Raw genomic sequence first — 15,466 nt, forward strand, 5'->3', positions numbered from 1 at the left:
TGCATGCACGGCTTGGATTCCTCCCCCACGGTCACCCACGCAACGCCTCCATCTGCCCCATCTCCGACCCCCACACGTGGCGTGACATTCATACCAGCATATTTGACAACGAACAGAGCTGCCCATAGAGATGAATGTACCACATAGAACCGACGATGGATGAATGTTCGGGACGGGAAGAAGCGGGCAGGGAGGTAAGTGAGGAACTACCCCTCGGTTTGTCCGAGGCCCAGGGAACGAGCAGCAGTGTTGCGGCGAGGCTGGCGACTTCGGGGGATCGCAACCACAGACACAACGGAAACGAGATCGCGGCAGATGGGGTTGTAATTTCCAAATGGGGAATACACGCCGCAGGAGAGCTGCGAGACCCCAGCCCGTAAGTCATCCGTCGCTTGTCAGGGGTGTGAAATGAGTTCCTCGTTTGGGCTGTTCGTGCGGAGCTTCACCCCTGGTGGCAAAAGGTGTTGAAGAACCCCACCAAATAGACGGCGGGGAAGGGAGAAAGTTAAAGGTGAAAGGGTGGAAGTGGAGGTGGAGGTGGAGGTTTAGGTTTGCAGTCACAGACGTGGACTTGGCAGAGAAAAAAAAGCCGCCTTTGATTGACTCCCCTCGTGGTGAGGAATGCACCACCCATGCGTACCCGACCACGATGCCACGGCCATGCGTTTCTCGTTGCATCATAGAACTCGCATGTCAGGGCTTCTGGGTCGGATGCGCTGCGTGTCTCCTTTTAAGCTTCTCTGCTCTGCTAAATTGGTCACTGCCCACCCGCTGGTTGAAGAATGTGAATGCCCCCTTTTGGTGGTCTGTGTAGGTCGTCTTGGCGGAATCTGTTTGAATGTTTGCGTTTTGGGGACTTGGTAGACGAGGCTGTTTCTTTTGAAGCCCAAGACGGCGTTTCAGGAAATTTGTAAGCGGTTGACCTTGTGGATTGTGAAGACGCGTTTGTAACTTTGTTTTTATTTTTTGCTGTGTCTAGGCAGTTGGGCTCCATTTCCTGTCGCAGAGATGGTCGCGAGTGAGACTAGAAAGTTTGGTAATGGGTGTGGGGGCTACCAATTTCTATTCGTGAAGTTTGTAGGTTCCATTTGGTGCGTGGACTCAATGCAGGATTAGTCATTGACCACTTTCTTTCTGTGTTAGTGATGGCTGCAACGTTTTGTCCTTTTCTTCACTCCGGGTGCATTTTGTGGACTTTTGGGGTTGAAGACTTTGACTTGGGAATTTTAAAGATGGGCCCGCTTAGGTTGGCAGGTGTACGTGGTGTGATGTTTCCTTGGGTCGCCACTCTGAAACTGAGACGAGCGAACCGTCTTGAGACTCTCTGTGTTTCTGTTGCTATACATGTTTAGGAGGCTTCGGCTTATGTGTGTCTGCTCTGCTTGGTTTTGGCGTAGCGAGTGCTTCATTTAACTGTTGTTGATCTGCCTCCGCAGTAGAAGGTGATTCAAGGGCGGTGGACGTGTAGATGTTGCTCGAATTGGGTATTTGTTGGGGAGCTTAATCAATCATGGCGTGTGCTCTAACTGCCTCGTGGGTTTGGTCTGCTTCTCAGACTGCTACACCGATGTCAACTGCGAGTCAGATGAACTCCCGACCTCGTCCCGTTCTGCTCAAGGCTTTTGCCCCTATCTATCAACCCAGTTCCCTCAAATCTGGCGGTCTTGTCATTTCTCCTCCCCTCACTAGGTTTGCACTGAAGCCTTAACTCTCTACGCGTTTGTGCGCATATTACTGAAATTAGGGCCATTTTTTAAAAGATAAAACAAAATTGAATTTCAATTTTTGTATTGAATACTCGACGTCCTGTTATTTGACCGAGCTAACTGAACAACACAACACCCTTAGTTTTCTGGCTGAAATTCTCAGTACCAACTTGTGACGTTTCTATGTCAACAGCAATGGAGATGTTGAAGCGGAAATCGAGCCCCTTACTCTAGCCAACATCCGCGAGTCATTGATACGCCAGGAGGATACCATTATTTACGCACTGCTTCAAAGAGCACAATTTAGCTTCAATGCCCCTACCTATGATGTCAATTCCTTCTCCATTCCAGGATTTCAAGGTTCCCTAGTTGAGTTTATGCTCAAAGAGACAGAGACCCTGCATGCCAAAGTGAGTTTGACGCTCTCCATTTTTTACACTTTCCGGTCTTTGATAGGAAAGCTGCACAAGATTTTCTGCTGTGTCACCTCCGCTTACAATCACTTTTGTCATTCTTAGTTTAAGACATGACTTCTTACAACGTCATTTCTGAGCAGGTGCGGAGATATCAAGCACCTGATGAACATCCTTTCTTCCCCGAGGACTTGCCTGAGCCTATTTTACCCAGCCTCCCCAAGTCCAAAGTGAGAACTTGCTACATTTTTCTAATTTGGTTTCTGTCCTTCTTCGATAGTATTGCTTCGAACATATTACTGTACTTTGATAATTGCTTGTTGGAGAATAATTCATATCTGCGCTAGAGGCTTTGGGAATGACAGAGGACTGTCTGCAGGTGCTGCATCCAGTGGCGGAGAACATTAACATCAACAAAGCTATCTGGAATATGTACCTCGAGGATCTCCTACCAAAGCTCACCGCACCTGAGGATGATGGCAATTATGGTTCCGCTTCTATGTGCGATGTACTCTGCCTCCAGGTACTATGCTTTCCATAGTATTCTAGTCTATGCAGAAAGTGATTTCAGTAGTAGACTTCACTAGTAGTGAAGTGGTTTCTGGTAGGTCGAGTTGAAGTCGATACTGATGATTCCATTTAGAATACTGGGGCTATATCATAGTCTGCTTTCTTGAACAATTTTGAACAGTTGACATCAGGAACTTGTTGAGAAGATTTTTTAGGAGAGTATTAACGACGATTCTCTGCAGGCACTGTCTAAGCGGATACATTACGGCAAGTTCGTGGCAGAAGCGAAATTCACTGAGAATCCTGCGAAATTCGAGTGCCACATTAGGGCGCAGGTATAGCACCCGCCCTTTGATATTCCCTTCTAAGCATAATCCTAGTAGTGGGTGTGTTGAGCTGAGTTCCAGGATTTGTTGTTACACCACTCAATTTCCTTGTAACCAAAGACAGTAAATCTGCGACGTGTCCTGCAAAATCATTCTCTAGAATGAGACCAACAAGACACTGATCCGACTGTACGTCAGAGAGCGCGTTTTGGTGGATTGTATTTAATTTCCTGTGCGTGCTGTTGTTGTATTACAGGATGGAGATGCAATAATGAGAGAATTAACCTTCAAAAACGTTGAAGACAATGTGAAGAGGCGAGTTGCAAACAAAGCCAGGGCTTATGGTCAGGAAGTGAATGAGCATGGGAAGGTTGACAATGCAAGGTACAAGATCGATCCTGACCTTGCGGGCGCTCTTTACGAGGACTGGGTTATGCCTTTGACCAAGCAGGTCCAGGTGGCCTATCTTCTCCGACGTCTGGACTGACGTCATTTAACTCGTGGCAGATAGTCAAGTTGAAGAGGATCATCACTGACATAGCCCATTGTGGCCTCTTCACTCGTGAGTTAGCCTGTGTACAGAAAACATTTTAGTCTCATTTTTTTGCATAGAAGCACCATCGATTGCTTCTTGCTTCCAAGTCCAGTTTTAGCGCATTCATTTCCCTGGTGAGCATACTTTCAACATAAAGATCTCCACCTCCGAGGTTGAGCCAGTACGCCTAGATTCTGTGAATCAGCAACGGCCAAAGCTTTTCTTCTCTGGATAGGTCAGTCAATGCATACACTTGGCATACATACACCATGCGGTGTTAGTGCTTTTTTTTCGCTATCAACCGAGGTTTTACTGCTTATGTGCAATAAGAGCAGCCAATACCTGCAAGTTTTTTCTCCTGACTTGTTCGATAGACGCTTATTTGAACAGCTATTAATGAAACAGTGGCAATATGAGACCGAAACTCAGTGTCATTAATGGCGTTGACACTTGCGTAATACGATTTCTGTAGGTACCCACTTCGATTTCTAAAACCTAGATATCACTAAATATTTAACTTTGTCTTGTGAGGGCTACTTCACACAGCATTTTGAGGTAACGATGATGCATACTTTAAGCTTTTGGGGAGGGGAGTGTTTCGTTTGTTGGCCCCAACTTGATTTCTACTTCTGAAAAGTGACAGTTTATCAACTCAACTGGGATGTTGTTACCATTTTGATCTTCAGTTCAAGCTTGATCTTCAAATGTTTCTCTTCTCTTGCAGTGTAACCAAAATAACAGGTGCACCATAACGGATAGATTGTGGGGCAGTTACTTATTCTATCTGAACTCTCTATTCCACAGCATCGTGGTATAAACCATGTGGCAGTAAAGCAATCCAATGCAATGAAATTTAGGTTGAAATGAAAAAGCGACAATATTTTATGGTGTTGTACAGAATTGTTTATTTCAACTGCATTTGGTAAACCTGTGGAGATCTAAAATCGTATGTATGTGTGTGTATGTATGTATATATATATATATATATAATTGGGTGATGATCTTGTGTGTGTTATTTAGAACATTTATTATGTATTTTAAAATTTGTAGAATTTATAAAATTACTACTTTTATATTCATATATATATATATATATACATACACATGTTGAATAGATTGTAAATTGCAGGAATGAATTCTACAAATCAATGTTATTGAATGAAGTTGTATTTAGTTGGATGAAGGTGTGTGTAGTTGGATTTGCCAAAAGAATGTTGTGGAGTAGAGTATAATTGAACTTATATTTTGAACTTATTGATAAGTGAAATAAATTAGAGAACATGAGCAACAAAATTAAAAAATGGCAATAGTTTTTGTTAAAAATGTTTCTATATCTTTGATAAGATACATTTAGATATATTATATTACCTCTTGTAAGTTTTAGGGTTCGTTCACCTCTTGAAACATAACTTATAAGAGGTTAAATCTTACCAGGTTTAGCTGAAACCATGAATTTGCTTCAGTGTCCACTTACCACTAGCCTAGTGCTTTCCTTCATGTATGCCCAACAATTGCATGTCTCATATAATGTCATGCTTCATCAATGCCCAACAATTGTTGATCTGTAAATAGAGGGACGTATAACCTTTGATTTCACAGAGGGCCCTTATAGAGTGGGCCAAAACTGAGTTTAAGCTTGCAAAAGCACCCTTATAAGTTGCTATTGGTAGAATCTTGAAGAAATGACATGAGTATAAAGCCATAAATTAGAACCAACTTCAAGCAAAGTACCTAAGGATGGTTCACTTTCTCAACCTTGACAAATCACTTACTATGTGGATTTTACAACAACAATTTCAAAATATATTGTTGTCAACAGAGCTCATTAAAGAGCAATATCAACACCTTGTAGAGATGCTTGCAATTCCAAAAGGTAGAATGGAGTTTTCAAATAGTTGGTTTGAGAAATTTCTTTCTTGTCATAAGTTGAAAGTGATCAAAATGCATGAAGAGGCAAGCTCAACTAATCAAGTTGTTATTGATATAACAATGTATACTCTACACACTTACATTACAAGTTATGATTTGTGTGATGTATATGACATAAGTGAAATGGGAATGTTTTATAATATGGTGCATGACCAAATCGTCGCTTAACAACAAATTGCAGGTTATAAAAAGGAAATTGCAGAGATCACCATTACATTCATAGCCAATGTTGATGGAATCCACAAATTGCCACCATTTTTTATCAGCCATGCCCACAAGCTCTAATGCTTCAATTGTTGCACAAGCAAACAATTGGTTTTTTTCATTATTGGTCCAACAAGAAAGCATGGATGATTGAGTTTTTTTTTTTTTTTTTTTTTTTTTTTTTTGAGAAATGGCTCAAAAATCTAGATGAAGAGATGGAGACAATACATTGAGGGATCTTGTTCATCATAGACAATGCATCATTGCACATTATACATGATGAGATTTCTCTCAACGTAGATATTTGTACACTTCTTCTAAATGCAACTTTGAAAATCTAACTAGTAAATGCTAGAATCATTGTGGCATTCAAGTGGTACTATTGGCACTTTTATTTGCAAAATGCACTTGACCAAAACGAACAAAATGAAATCAACTTATACAAGGTCGACTAATTGAAGACAATATGGTGTCACTTGCAACTGGGGCATAAATATCTCCAAGAACAATACAAAATTATTTTTTACATATTAGATTGATTGAGCACGAATTCAAAGTCGCAAAAATTAACAACAAAGAAATAGTGGAAGAAGAGTTGGTGGGCATAATTTGAGGTCTTCTATTACAAAATCTAATGTCAATCAAAAACTTGCTCAATCCAATTGAAGAAAATGATGCACATGTCAAGCTAGATGATTACAAAATTATTGAGCTTGTTTGCCATCAACAAGTAGAGGAAGGTGAAGGTATTGACAATACCCTTGAGAAAGACTATGTGCCAACATTGTTCATACGAATGGAGAAGCTGCAAAGCCTTTTCGTGGTTATTTCCATATTGGACATTGGAAAAGTGGGTGAATATGCTTCTTACAAGATCCTTTGGAACATTCAACAGAAGTTGCATATAGAAGCCCTATAATAGAGCACAATGGATTTTTTGCTAAGCTAGATTCTCTACTATTTACACCCCCCAAAAAATTATAGCCTTCTAGTTTTTTTTCCTTCCTTGGCCATAATTGATAACTTATGAGAATTATAACATAATTATAGTGTAACCAAGTCAGTTCCTCAATTTTTCAAAACTTATCCAGGATTTTTACATATTGGGAGATAACTTATGAAAGGTAATACTATATTTTTTTATATCAAATACTATTAACATAAATTTAAAATACCTTAAATAATTAAAAAATACTACATATAATATTACCTTATAAAAAATCAAAATATACAAAATTATTATTTGAAGTAAAATATATTATTTATAATTCACAAAAATAAATTGATTCACCTAATTTATTGCTCTGGAAACAACAAGATTGGATCCCACTCACTCTAATTATCATTTGAAACAACATAGTTAGTTGATTAATTATTTAATGGATAAATAAATTTACAAAAATTCTCAAAAATGTTCAATACATTAAAGTAATTAATCATTATTAAATTTTATTCTATTCTCAAATGCATGATCCTCATAAATAAATTTTAGGCTAATCCATAACCATAAGTTATCAAATGCATGCAATATTTGTGCATTATAAATTTCAAGCCATTATAAATAGATTCCACATTATTTTTTGAAATAAAAATAATAAAATAAATATTAAAATACATCTATGCACTTTCATGCATGAACAGACATAAACATTCGAAACCAAATTAAAGTTTATTTAGTTACAATCGATGCAAACATAAACAAAACTACAAAAACTACAATCATTAATAATATTAATAATAATAAAAAAATTCATAAAATAAAATTATTTTAATATTATTATTCTAAGATCCAACAACAACATTTAAAAAACTCAAAAAACAAAAGAAAGAAACTCATCAAATTGTGGACAAGCCAAACCCAAAACCACAACCAAACCAGTAAACACAGAATTCCAACCAACAGACGCCAGATTTCATCCCCGCGGATGAATAAACTCAATTGTCGTTACCACGGTCTTAGAACCCATAGTGGATTTGGGATAAGCGCGGATATGGGAGCACAAGGAGGTGGGAGGCGGCGGAGGAGCAGCGAGACGAAGTGGGAAAGTGCGGCATCGGCTTCATTGGGATGGGGGAGTGAGTGTGAGTGCGTGAGCTGCTTCTTCGCCACTTCGCCATCGCCATCGCCATCCAAGTGTCTTCCTCTCCCCCTCTCTCGCTCGCTTGCTTGCTTGGTCTTGCTTGTTTGCTCGCTCTGGGTCCCCTTTCAATTAATTTTATGGCGGCTTCTTCTATGATCACACGCTCGCTGCGCAGCACTGTGCCCCGTCTCCGCTTCCTCTCCCCACTCTCCTCCTCACAGCTCGCATCCCCTTCCTCGCAATCTCGCTCCATGGCAGATGAGCCGGAACCCGCATCGCACCGGGAGGTCGACAATTCTTCTACCCAGGGGAAGCCCATTACCTGTCGAGGTGCGTTTCTCGGTTTCCTTGCCCGGGGGGGGGGGGGGGGGGGGGGGGGGGGAGGTTGTGACGTTGGGTCTATTGGTTCTCTGACCTACCGTTGGTTTTTCTCTTATTCCATTCTGTTTTTCTTTTGAGGGGAGGCGTTATGTTTAAAAAAAAAAAAAAAAAAAAAAAAAAAAAGACTCATTCTTCATCTAGGTAGTGTTAGAATGAGTTGACTTGTATGTGTTTTTTTAGTATAGGTTGCTGTTGTTGTAGTTGAATTTCGAAGTGTAGGGTGGAGGTTGTTCATTGGGGGTCGAGATTGTCACGTTATGTGGCGTTGTGGGACGGCCTTTTTTAATTCCATTTAGATTGCTGTAAAGTGTGGATAGTGTTGCTTGGTTGACATGGGTAGGGTGCATTGGATTGTGGAAGCGAGGCTTTGCGTGTGAGATGAATGTTTGGGGGAAGTGCCGTATCTATAGTGCGAAAATTCGTTTTGAACTGAATTACAGCTGAACTGGCCTGGGTTGACATGGTTTATTAGACTGTTGCATTGCACCTCGATTGAATTTGGTTTGGAGACGTGATGATGCCACACGAGTAGAGTCCAAGTAGATTGATTCACTAGAAAAACTCATGTGGTTAGTTGAAACTAAGTGACTCGCCTCTCCAATGGCATCTGCCTTGCCTGTACTCACCACAAATAGTGCTGTGGTTCGAGAATCGTTGGGAAATCTGGTTATTGAGTTTTTGAGAAGAGTATGATCATGGTTGCGTTGTAAGTACACAATTTCAGTATTTGTGTTATTTCTTTGATGCATGCAGCCGCCATAGCCTATGAGAAGAGCAAGCCTCTTGTTATAGAAAATGTCGAAGTTGCACCTCCTCAGGTAAGCTTTCAACTCTAGTTTTTTTTCTTTTCATAGAATAGAAACCAATCTCACTACAAAGCTATTGCCTTAAATGTCCTACTGATGCTCAGGTTCAAATGATAGAACATTGCGCATTGGAGTTGCTCTTTAAATTCTAATTTTTATACCTGAGAAGTTATCAGCGCAGTCTGTTTGTTATGATGACATCTTGCTGTGATGTTGCCTCATTCTTATTATTTTAATTCCAATCTGATAGTTATGTTGTTAATCGCCAGGCAGGCGAAGTAAGAGTGAAAATACTTTACACGGCTCTTTGTCACACTGACTTTTACACCCTCAGCGGCAAGGTACCGTCGTTCGTACTGAAACTTTACGCAGAAGTGTTTTTGTCCAAATGGAAGTTAAAGGAAATGTATCTGCATTTCAAACATTTATCTGTCACGATATTTTCGAATCTGGACTAAAGTGAACTTATATCTTGAGCTGCAGGACCCAGAAGGACTATTCCCCTGTATCCTGGGTCACGAAGCTGCCGGGTATGTTGAGTTTAGATTTTAACGCAACTCTTTTCGTTGAATCACCTATAGTCCTGGGCTCCTTTTCTGGTAATCAATATGCGTGTAGCTTGCATGTTGTTAAACAGTAAGAGTACCAGTCGCGGTTGTGGGTTCGTCACGTCACTTCTTTGTAAGACGTTGAATGATGAGTGATGATTTGATGTGGTATATGTCGCAGAGTCGTGGAGAGTGTAGGCGAGGGAGTGACAGAGTTGAAGCCTGGAGATCATGTTATTCCTTGCTACCAAGCTGAATGCCGTGAATGCAAGTTCTGCAAATCCGGCAAAACGAATTTGTGTGGGAAAGTCCGTCCTGCAACTGGAAAGGGAGTCATGCTAAGCGACGGCCAGTCGAGGTTCAAAGTTGCTGGGAAACCCATCTATCATTTCATGGGGACATCAACGTTCAGTGAATATACTGTTCTGCATGATGTGTCTGTAGCGAAAATCAATCCTGATGCACCTCTTGACAAAGTCTGTCTTCTTGGATGCGGCATTCCAACAGGTGAATTCTCTGGTTTCAGATTACGGGAGCTTCTTCTCTGACTTCATCATGCTGTATGTGAAACTTTAACCTTATAATCTGTATTTTTGTGTTTTCAGGGTTGGGCGCTGTGTTTAACACGGCCAAAGTGGAACCAGGTTCAAATGTGGCAGTATTTGGGCTTGGCACAGTTGGGCTGGCTGTAAGACTTAAACCTGATATTCTATCCTATACAGAAAATTCCATGTAGAGATTGAGTTTCACTAAATTGTTTGTCGCTTATGACGTGAAATTATTATGATGTTTCAACTCATGCAGTCAATTTTTAATAAACGCCAGCTGTATGGCAGGTATGTGAAGGAGCTAAGAAGGCAGGAGCTAAGCGCATAATTGGAGTTGACACAGATCCTTCGAAGTTTGATCTTGGTATGCAGATCTTCACTGAAAGTGTATGCTGGTGCAGTATACTTGTATCTCTTGCTTACTTGCGCCTGTTTAACCTGATTTGTTTGCCTTTCATGCTGCAGCTGTGAAGTTTGGAGCTACGGAGTACGTGAATCCCAAGGACTTCGATAAGCCCATTCAAGATGTAGGTTGATCGAAACCAAAGCTAGCTCCAAGTTCATCTTTCTTTACTGCTTTTCAACTAGCCACCAGAACGGGTCAATCTTTTACAATCATTGATGACGATACTCATCTTCTCTTCACACTGTATCTTCTGCTGAAATGCAACTCCATTCCGAAAAAAACTGATCTGAATAGCTTCACTTAACACCACTAGAAATGGTTTTAAACAGGTCCTCGTGGAGATGACCGATGGTGGAGTGGATTACAGCTTTGAGTGCATAGGCAATGTTCAAGTTATGCGTGCAGCTCTTGAGGCTTGTCACAAGGTAACACAAAATACTACAATCTTGATCCTTGTGTATTAGCAGTTGGAAAGAGTGGAACTATTACTTGAACCCCAGAATTCAAAGGTTTCAGATGGTAACTATCAAAGCATTTGCTCAGGGATGGGGAACCTCAGTGATTGTTGGAGTAGCGGCAGCTGGACAGGAGATCTCAACACGCCCTTTTCAGCTTGTGACGGGTCGTGTTTGGAAGGGAACTGCATTTGGTGGTTACAAAAGTCGAACGGATGTTCCTAAGCTTGTAGATGAGTATATGAAGCAGGTGAGAGTCCATTTTTATCTTCACTTCACCAAATCGTTACTGCTTCCCAGATCAGACTATGCTCGTCTTGTACATCTTATTTAAATTTAGTAAAGCAGTTCTCTGAACACTTGTTGAATGCACACATCTGTCACGCAAGTGATACCCATGAGTCCTCCTATGGAAGTTCGTTGCTGATGGATACTATCCCTGCACTTTTTTGCAGGAAATCAAACTTGACGAGTACATCACTCACAAGTTTCCTCTAGGCAAGATCAATGAAGCGTTTGGCTTGCTGGAAGCCGGAAAATGCTTGCGAGCTGTCATTAACATGGAGCAATGAGAGCATTCTCATTCAGTTCAGTTTAATTGGTGTACTCAACAAAGGCGAAGCAGCAACTGTGACTTAGTGTAGGCTACGTAAGCTTGTATAGTTTTGGAAGGAGTCTGTCTGATGAGGCAGGAAAGAGGATTTTTTGTAAACAGTGTGATGTAGCTTGTGCACAAGCTATGAAGGAAATTTCTGTGGATACCTGGAGTTGGCATTGGTAGTGTCAATAACAGTCATTGAGGCTCGGAGAGTCAGAATTTTTCTTGTGATCGGTTGTAACAAGAGTCTCAATTTTTAATAAAATTGCAATAAGAATATTAGTCATGAATTCGCATAAATTTGTCAAAATGCTGAAGAAGATTGTAGATGGAGTAGAAATACCGTGGTAAATGAGATTGCAGTGTAGAATATATAGTGTGGAGATTTGTTTTTCAACTAACATATAATTTTTCTTTCAAAATTAGAGAGTATTATATATTATGTAAACAGTTGCAAGAACCTACAAAAATGCTTTGATTCATTACAAAATTTGATATTTAATAGTAACACTAATATATCAACATATCCACAGACAAATGCAAAAAGAAGTATACAGTTCACTTAAAGTCTTAATTTGGCTTCAGTTTTGTAAATTATAAATGCCCACAGTTATTGAAATATTTTTTCTTAAAATTGTATTGTAAGAAAATTTTGAAAAAGTTACATCTAGCAATTTTAATAGTAAATATTATACTATTTTCTTGTATTCATGTTGTGAATTTCTTACAAGTGTCTTATTCAAAATTTATACACATACAAAAAACAAAATAGAAGTTCCTTTAGGTTGGATGTAAAGACATATTCTATAAAATCTCAAATTTATTTACAAGCCGTAGTGTTTTGAACTTATTACTTGTATTCTTTTAAGAATATTGTGTCATATGGAATGAATAGTAGATTTAAAACCATGACTCCCAATATTAAAGATAGATAACAAACAATTGTATAAGATAGTTAATTAGTTTTTTTATTGCAGAATAAGTTTAATTATGTTTTAATTCACTATTATTTTATACAAAATTATCACAAGTTACACATTTGCAATAACAAAATCCAATAGCAACCATATTTTGTAATTGAAGCCTTATTATATATGAATGAAGTTATGGTAGATCTTTAATTTTTTTTTTATCAGTACAAGAGCATTGTCTTTGTAACTATACATTGAATCTAGTACAAGATCAATTAACTTAAATGAATCTTAAATACATTAAGTTACTATATCCATAATTTTTTTTTTTTTTTTTTTTTTTTTTTTTTTTAATTATTCTCTATCTTTTTTAATGTTTTGAGAATAGATTTGATAACTTTGGAATGAGTGAATTTAAACATGATTGTCACAAAGTTTGTAACTACTAAAGTTTCCAAATTTTGAAATGTAGATAATTTTGATTTTTATGTACATAATTTTGAATATTAAATTCTTTAATTTTTTAATTTTTTTAATTTATGTAATTTTTGAATCTAATGCAAATGCTAAATTTAATGTTTTTCTTTCAATTGTATCAAATAATAATTACTATTAATTCTAAGGAACCACAATTTTGCAATGCTACTCTCAAATTGAGCCATATAAATGAAGTCTATCTAATATATGTTTTCATTTACAAAGCCCGCTTGATATAATCCCTTGTCTCTCATTTGCTATCTTATGATAATGAGTGGACAACAAGTAAGGGAGAAGGCATCTATCAAGATAAATATTTTTTTGTTGCTTGTGGATTGTATAAATAAAAGAGGTTAGGTCTATTCTTTAGAGCAATCTCTTATATCTTTGAGGTTCCTAGTACAAATCTTATTAATGACTATCTCATACATTCATATTGATTTTTCAATATATATATATATATATATATATATATATTTAATTTTACCTTATATTTTTCTATCTTCATATGGACTTCACTTGCCATCAATTCTTTGCTATTGTAAGTACATTAAAAAAATTAGCTTTGATAAAATTATTAAGTTGAATAAATACTTATATTAGAAACTTATCTCTTTCAATTGCTTAGCCTATATGTTCTTTCTAGGTAGCCCTTGTATTATTAAAAAAGTATCTCTTGGCATCCAATAAATATTATTTATAAGAATTGTGTATCCAATTAATTAACCATTATAAACCACAATAAATTAATTAATCAACCATTAAAAATTAGAATACATGAATAAATAAAATATATAAAAAAAATATTCATATTTGACCTTAAATATTATCATTAATAATATAGATTATTATTTAAAAATACTTTTAGCTTACAAATAAAATATTCATTGTATGAGATTAAAACTATAGAAATATTATTGCAACAACCATATAAATACAATATATCAACTTAAATATTATAAAAAAAAATTTATAGATATATATATATATATATATATATATATATATATATTAATTCTATAAATAAATTATTAATATTATTAGTAATCCATACATCACAAAAATAATCAAAAAAATTCATTTATTACTCTAATAATAAATTTTCATTACTCTTCTAATATAAATACAAATTGTATTGAACACGAGGCTATCATATGAAAGTGGTCTTAGTTTAAATAGGAAAATTCCATAAAGGGAGTTGTTTTATTAAGCACTAGTTGAATCTGTATTGTTTTCATGGAAAAAGATGAAGACAACATGACATATCAAAAGAGAATATATAGATAATCTAAGGATTTATTTTCTAATGTCTTAGAAATTTTAAGTACATAAAATGTCCAATTATTGCTGCACCATCAAATTAAGATACAATTTAATAAAAAAATATTATTTATTGCCAAAGAAAAGCGATGGCTATGATGGAATTATTAATCCCAATATTACTCTAAGACCATGTATTGCAAATCATTTTTAGAAATAAAATATCCAAAGTTAAACATCAAGTATTAGTGCTATCTAGATAACAAACTAATGTCCAATATTCTTACTTGGAATCACTATAATAAAGAACTACATCCAATAGATAGGCGACCACATAAATCAAACATCAATAAAAAAAAAATACTATATAATAGCCATTTTGAAGCCAATCTACCATTGTAGTTGACAATTTTGTTTATGGAAGAAGACAATTTGCTCTATGCTAGCACCAAATTACTTAATAATGATAGATTTAATAGCCAAATGCTACATCTCTAGCAACAATGCTTTCATAAAGAGTAACATCAATATTGTTATTCTCACCTTAATTTTTAGAGTTGAGAAGATAGACACAACTTGTGTCAAATGTAGCAACTCAAAGCAAAAATGTCTTAATAGAACATGAGAAAGATCCTCATCCAAATTTAACAAATCTCATCAATATATATATATATCTATATATATATATATATGAGATGTTTGAACAATCACAACAACTATAGATTCTATGTAAATTTATGTGAAGATCCACAAAATTATTTTTTCAAGATCCAAATGCAAATGAAGAGCGACCTCATTGTATAGTAACAAACAAACTAGAAAAAAATAAAGTAGTTGAATAAGAGGTCTACCAAATAAATACATATAGTAAACATATCTCCATTTTTTTACCCCTATTTTTTTTACTTCCTATTCAACTACTTCTATTAGAGAAGATATTCATAAATAAGCCTTAATATTATTCTTACAACAATACTATAATATAAATATTCTCCATTTTGCATGATTCTTGTGGATTCCCATTCTTCTCCTTTTATGCATTGACATTATTGTATATATCAACTTAGGGATGGTATATCACTTAGATCTACCTACTCTAGCAAGTATGTACTTTTATTATGGTATTAGCTCTTGACTTGAAGAAAGTTAAGAGTTAACAAAGTTAGGGGCCTTGTGAATCAGTATATAGAAACTACTTTTATTTCACTTTTAATGGAAATAATGAGGCATGTATCAAATGAAAATGATGTTGTCATGTTGTAACTTAGTCCTTGGATAAAAGAGAAAAGGAAAAATTATATTATAGAAGAGTTTAAATGAAAATATTTTAGAAAATTATCTTAATAATATAGATAATAGACAAGGAGGTAGT

The 15,466-nt window shown here is 36.7% G+C and overlaps 2 protein-coding genes across 2 annotated transcripts; both read left to right on the forward strand.

Annotated features, from left to right (window-relative positions):
* The first annotated feature begins 226 nt into the window (after nt 1-226).
* On the forward strand, nt 227-3,914 carry LOC112290792 (chorismate mutase 1, chloroplastic). Its single transcript, XM_090255382.1, has 7 exons — nt 227-376; nt 1,556-1,689; nt 1,900-2,116; nt 2,263-2,349; nt 2,499-2,642; nt 2,872-2,964; nt 3,212-3,914. The coding sequence occupies exons 1-7, from the start codon at nt 335-337 to the stop codon at nt 3,440-3,442; spliced, it is 948 nt and encodes a 315-aa protein (XP_090111508.1). The 5' UTR covers nt 227-334; the 3' UTR covers nt 3,443-3,914.
* Nucleotides 3,915-7,701: 3,787 nt separating this feature from the next.
* LOC112290780 (alcohol dehydrogenase class-3) lies at nt 7,702-11,736 on the forward strand. Its single transcript, XM_024537454.3, has 11 exons — nt 7,702-8,034; nt 8,839-8,903; nt 9,161-9,232; nt 9,375-9,421; nt 9,621-9,946; nt 10,045-10,127; nt 10,276-10,351; nt 10,453-10,514; nt 10,723-10,818; nt 10,937-11,098; nt 11,304-11,736. Exons 1-11 carry the CDS (start codon nt 7,842-7,844, stop codon nt 11,418-11,420), a joined length of 1,299 nt encoding a protein of 432 aa, XP_024393222.1. The 5' UTR covers nt 7,702-7,841; the 3' UTR covers nt 11,421-11,736.
* Nucleotides 11,737-15,466: the final 3,730 nt, after the last annotated feature.

The sequence above is a fragment of the Physcomitrium patens genome, chromosome 13, assembly GCF_059467195.1.
Source record: "Physcomitrium patens ecotype Gransden chromosome 13, ASM5946719v1, whole genome shotgun sequence".
Classification (NCBI taxonomy): domain Eukaryota; kingdom Viridiplantae; phylum Streptophyta; class Bryopsida; order Funariales; family Funariaceae; genus Physcomitrium; species Physcomitrium patens.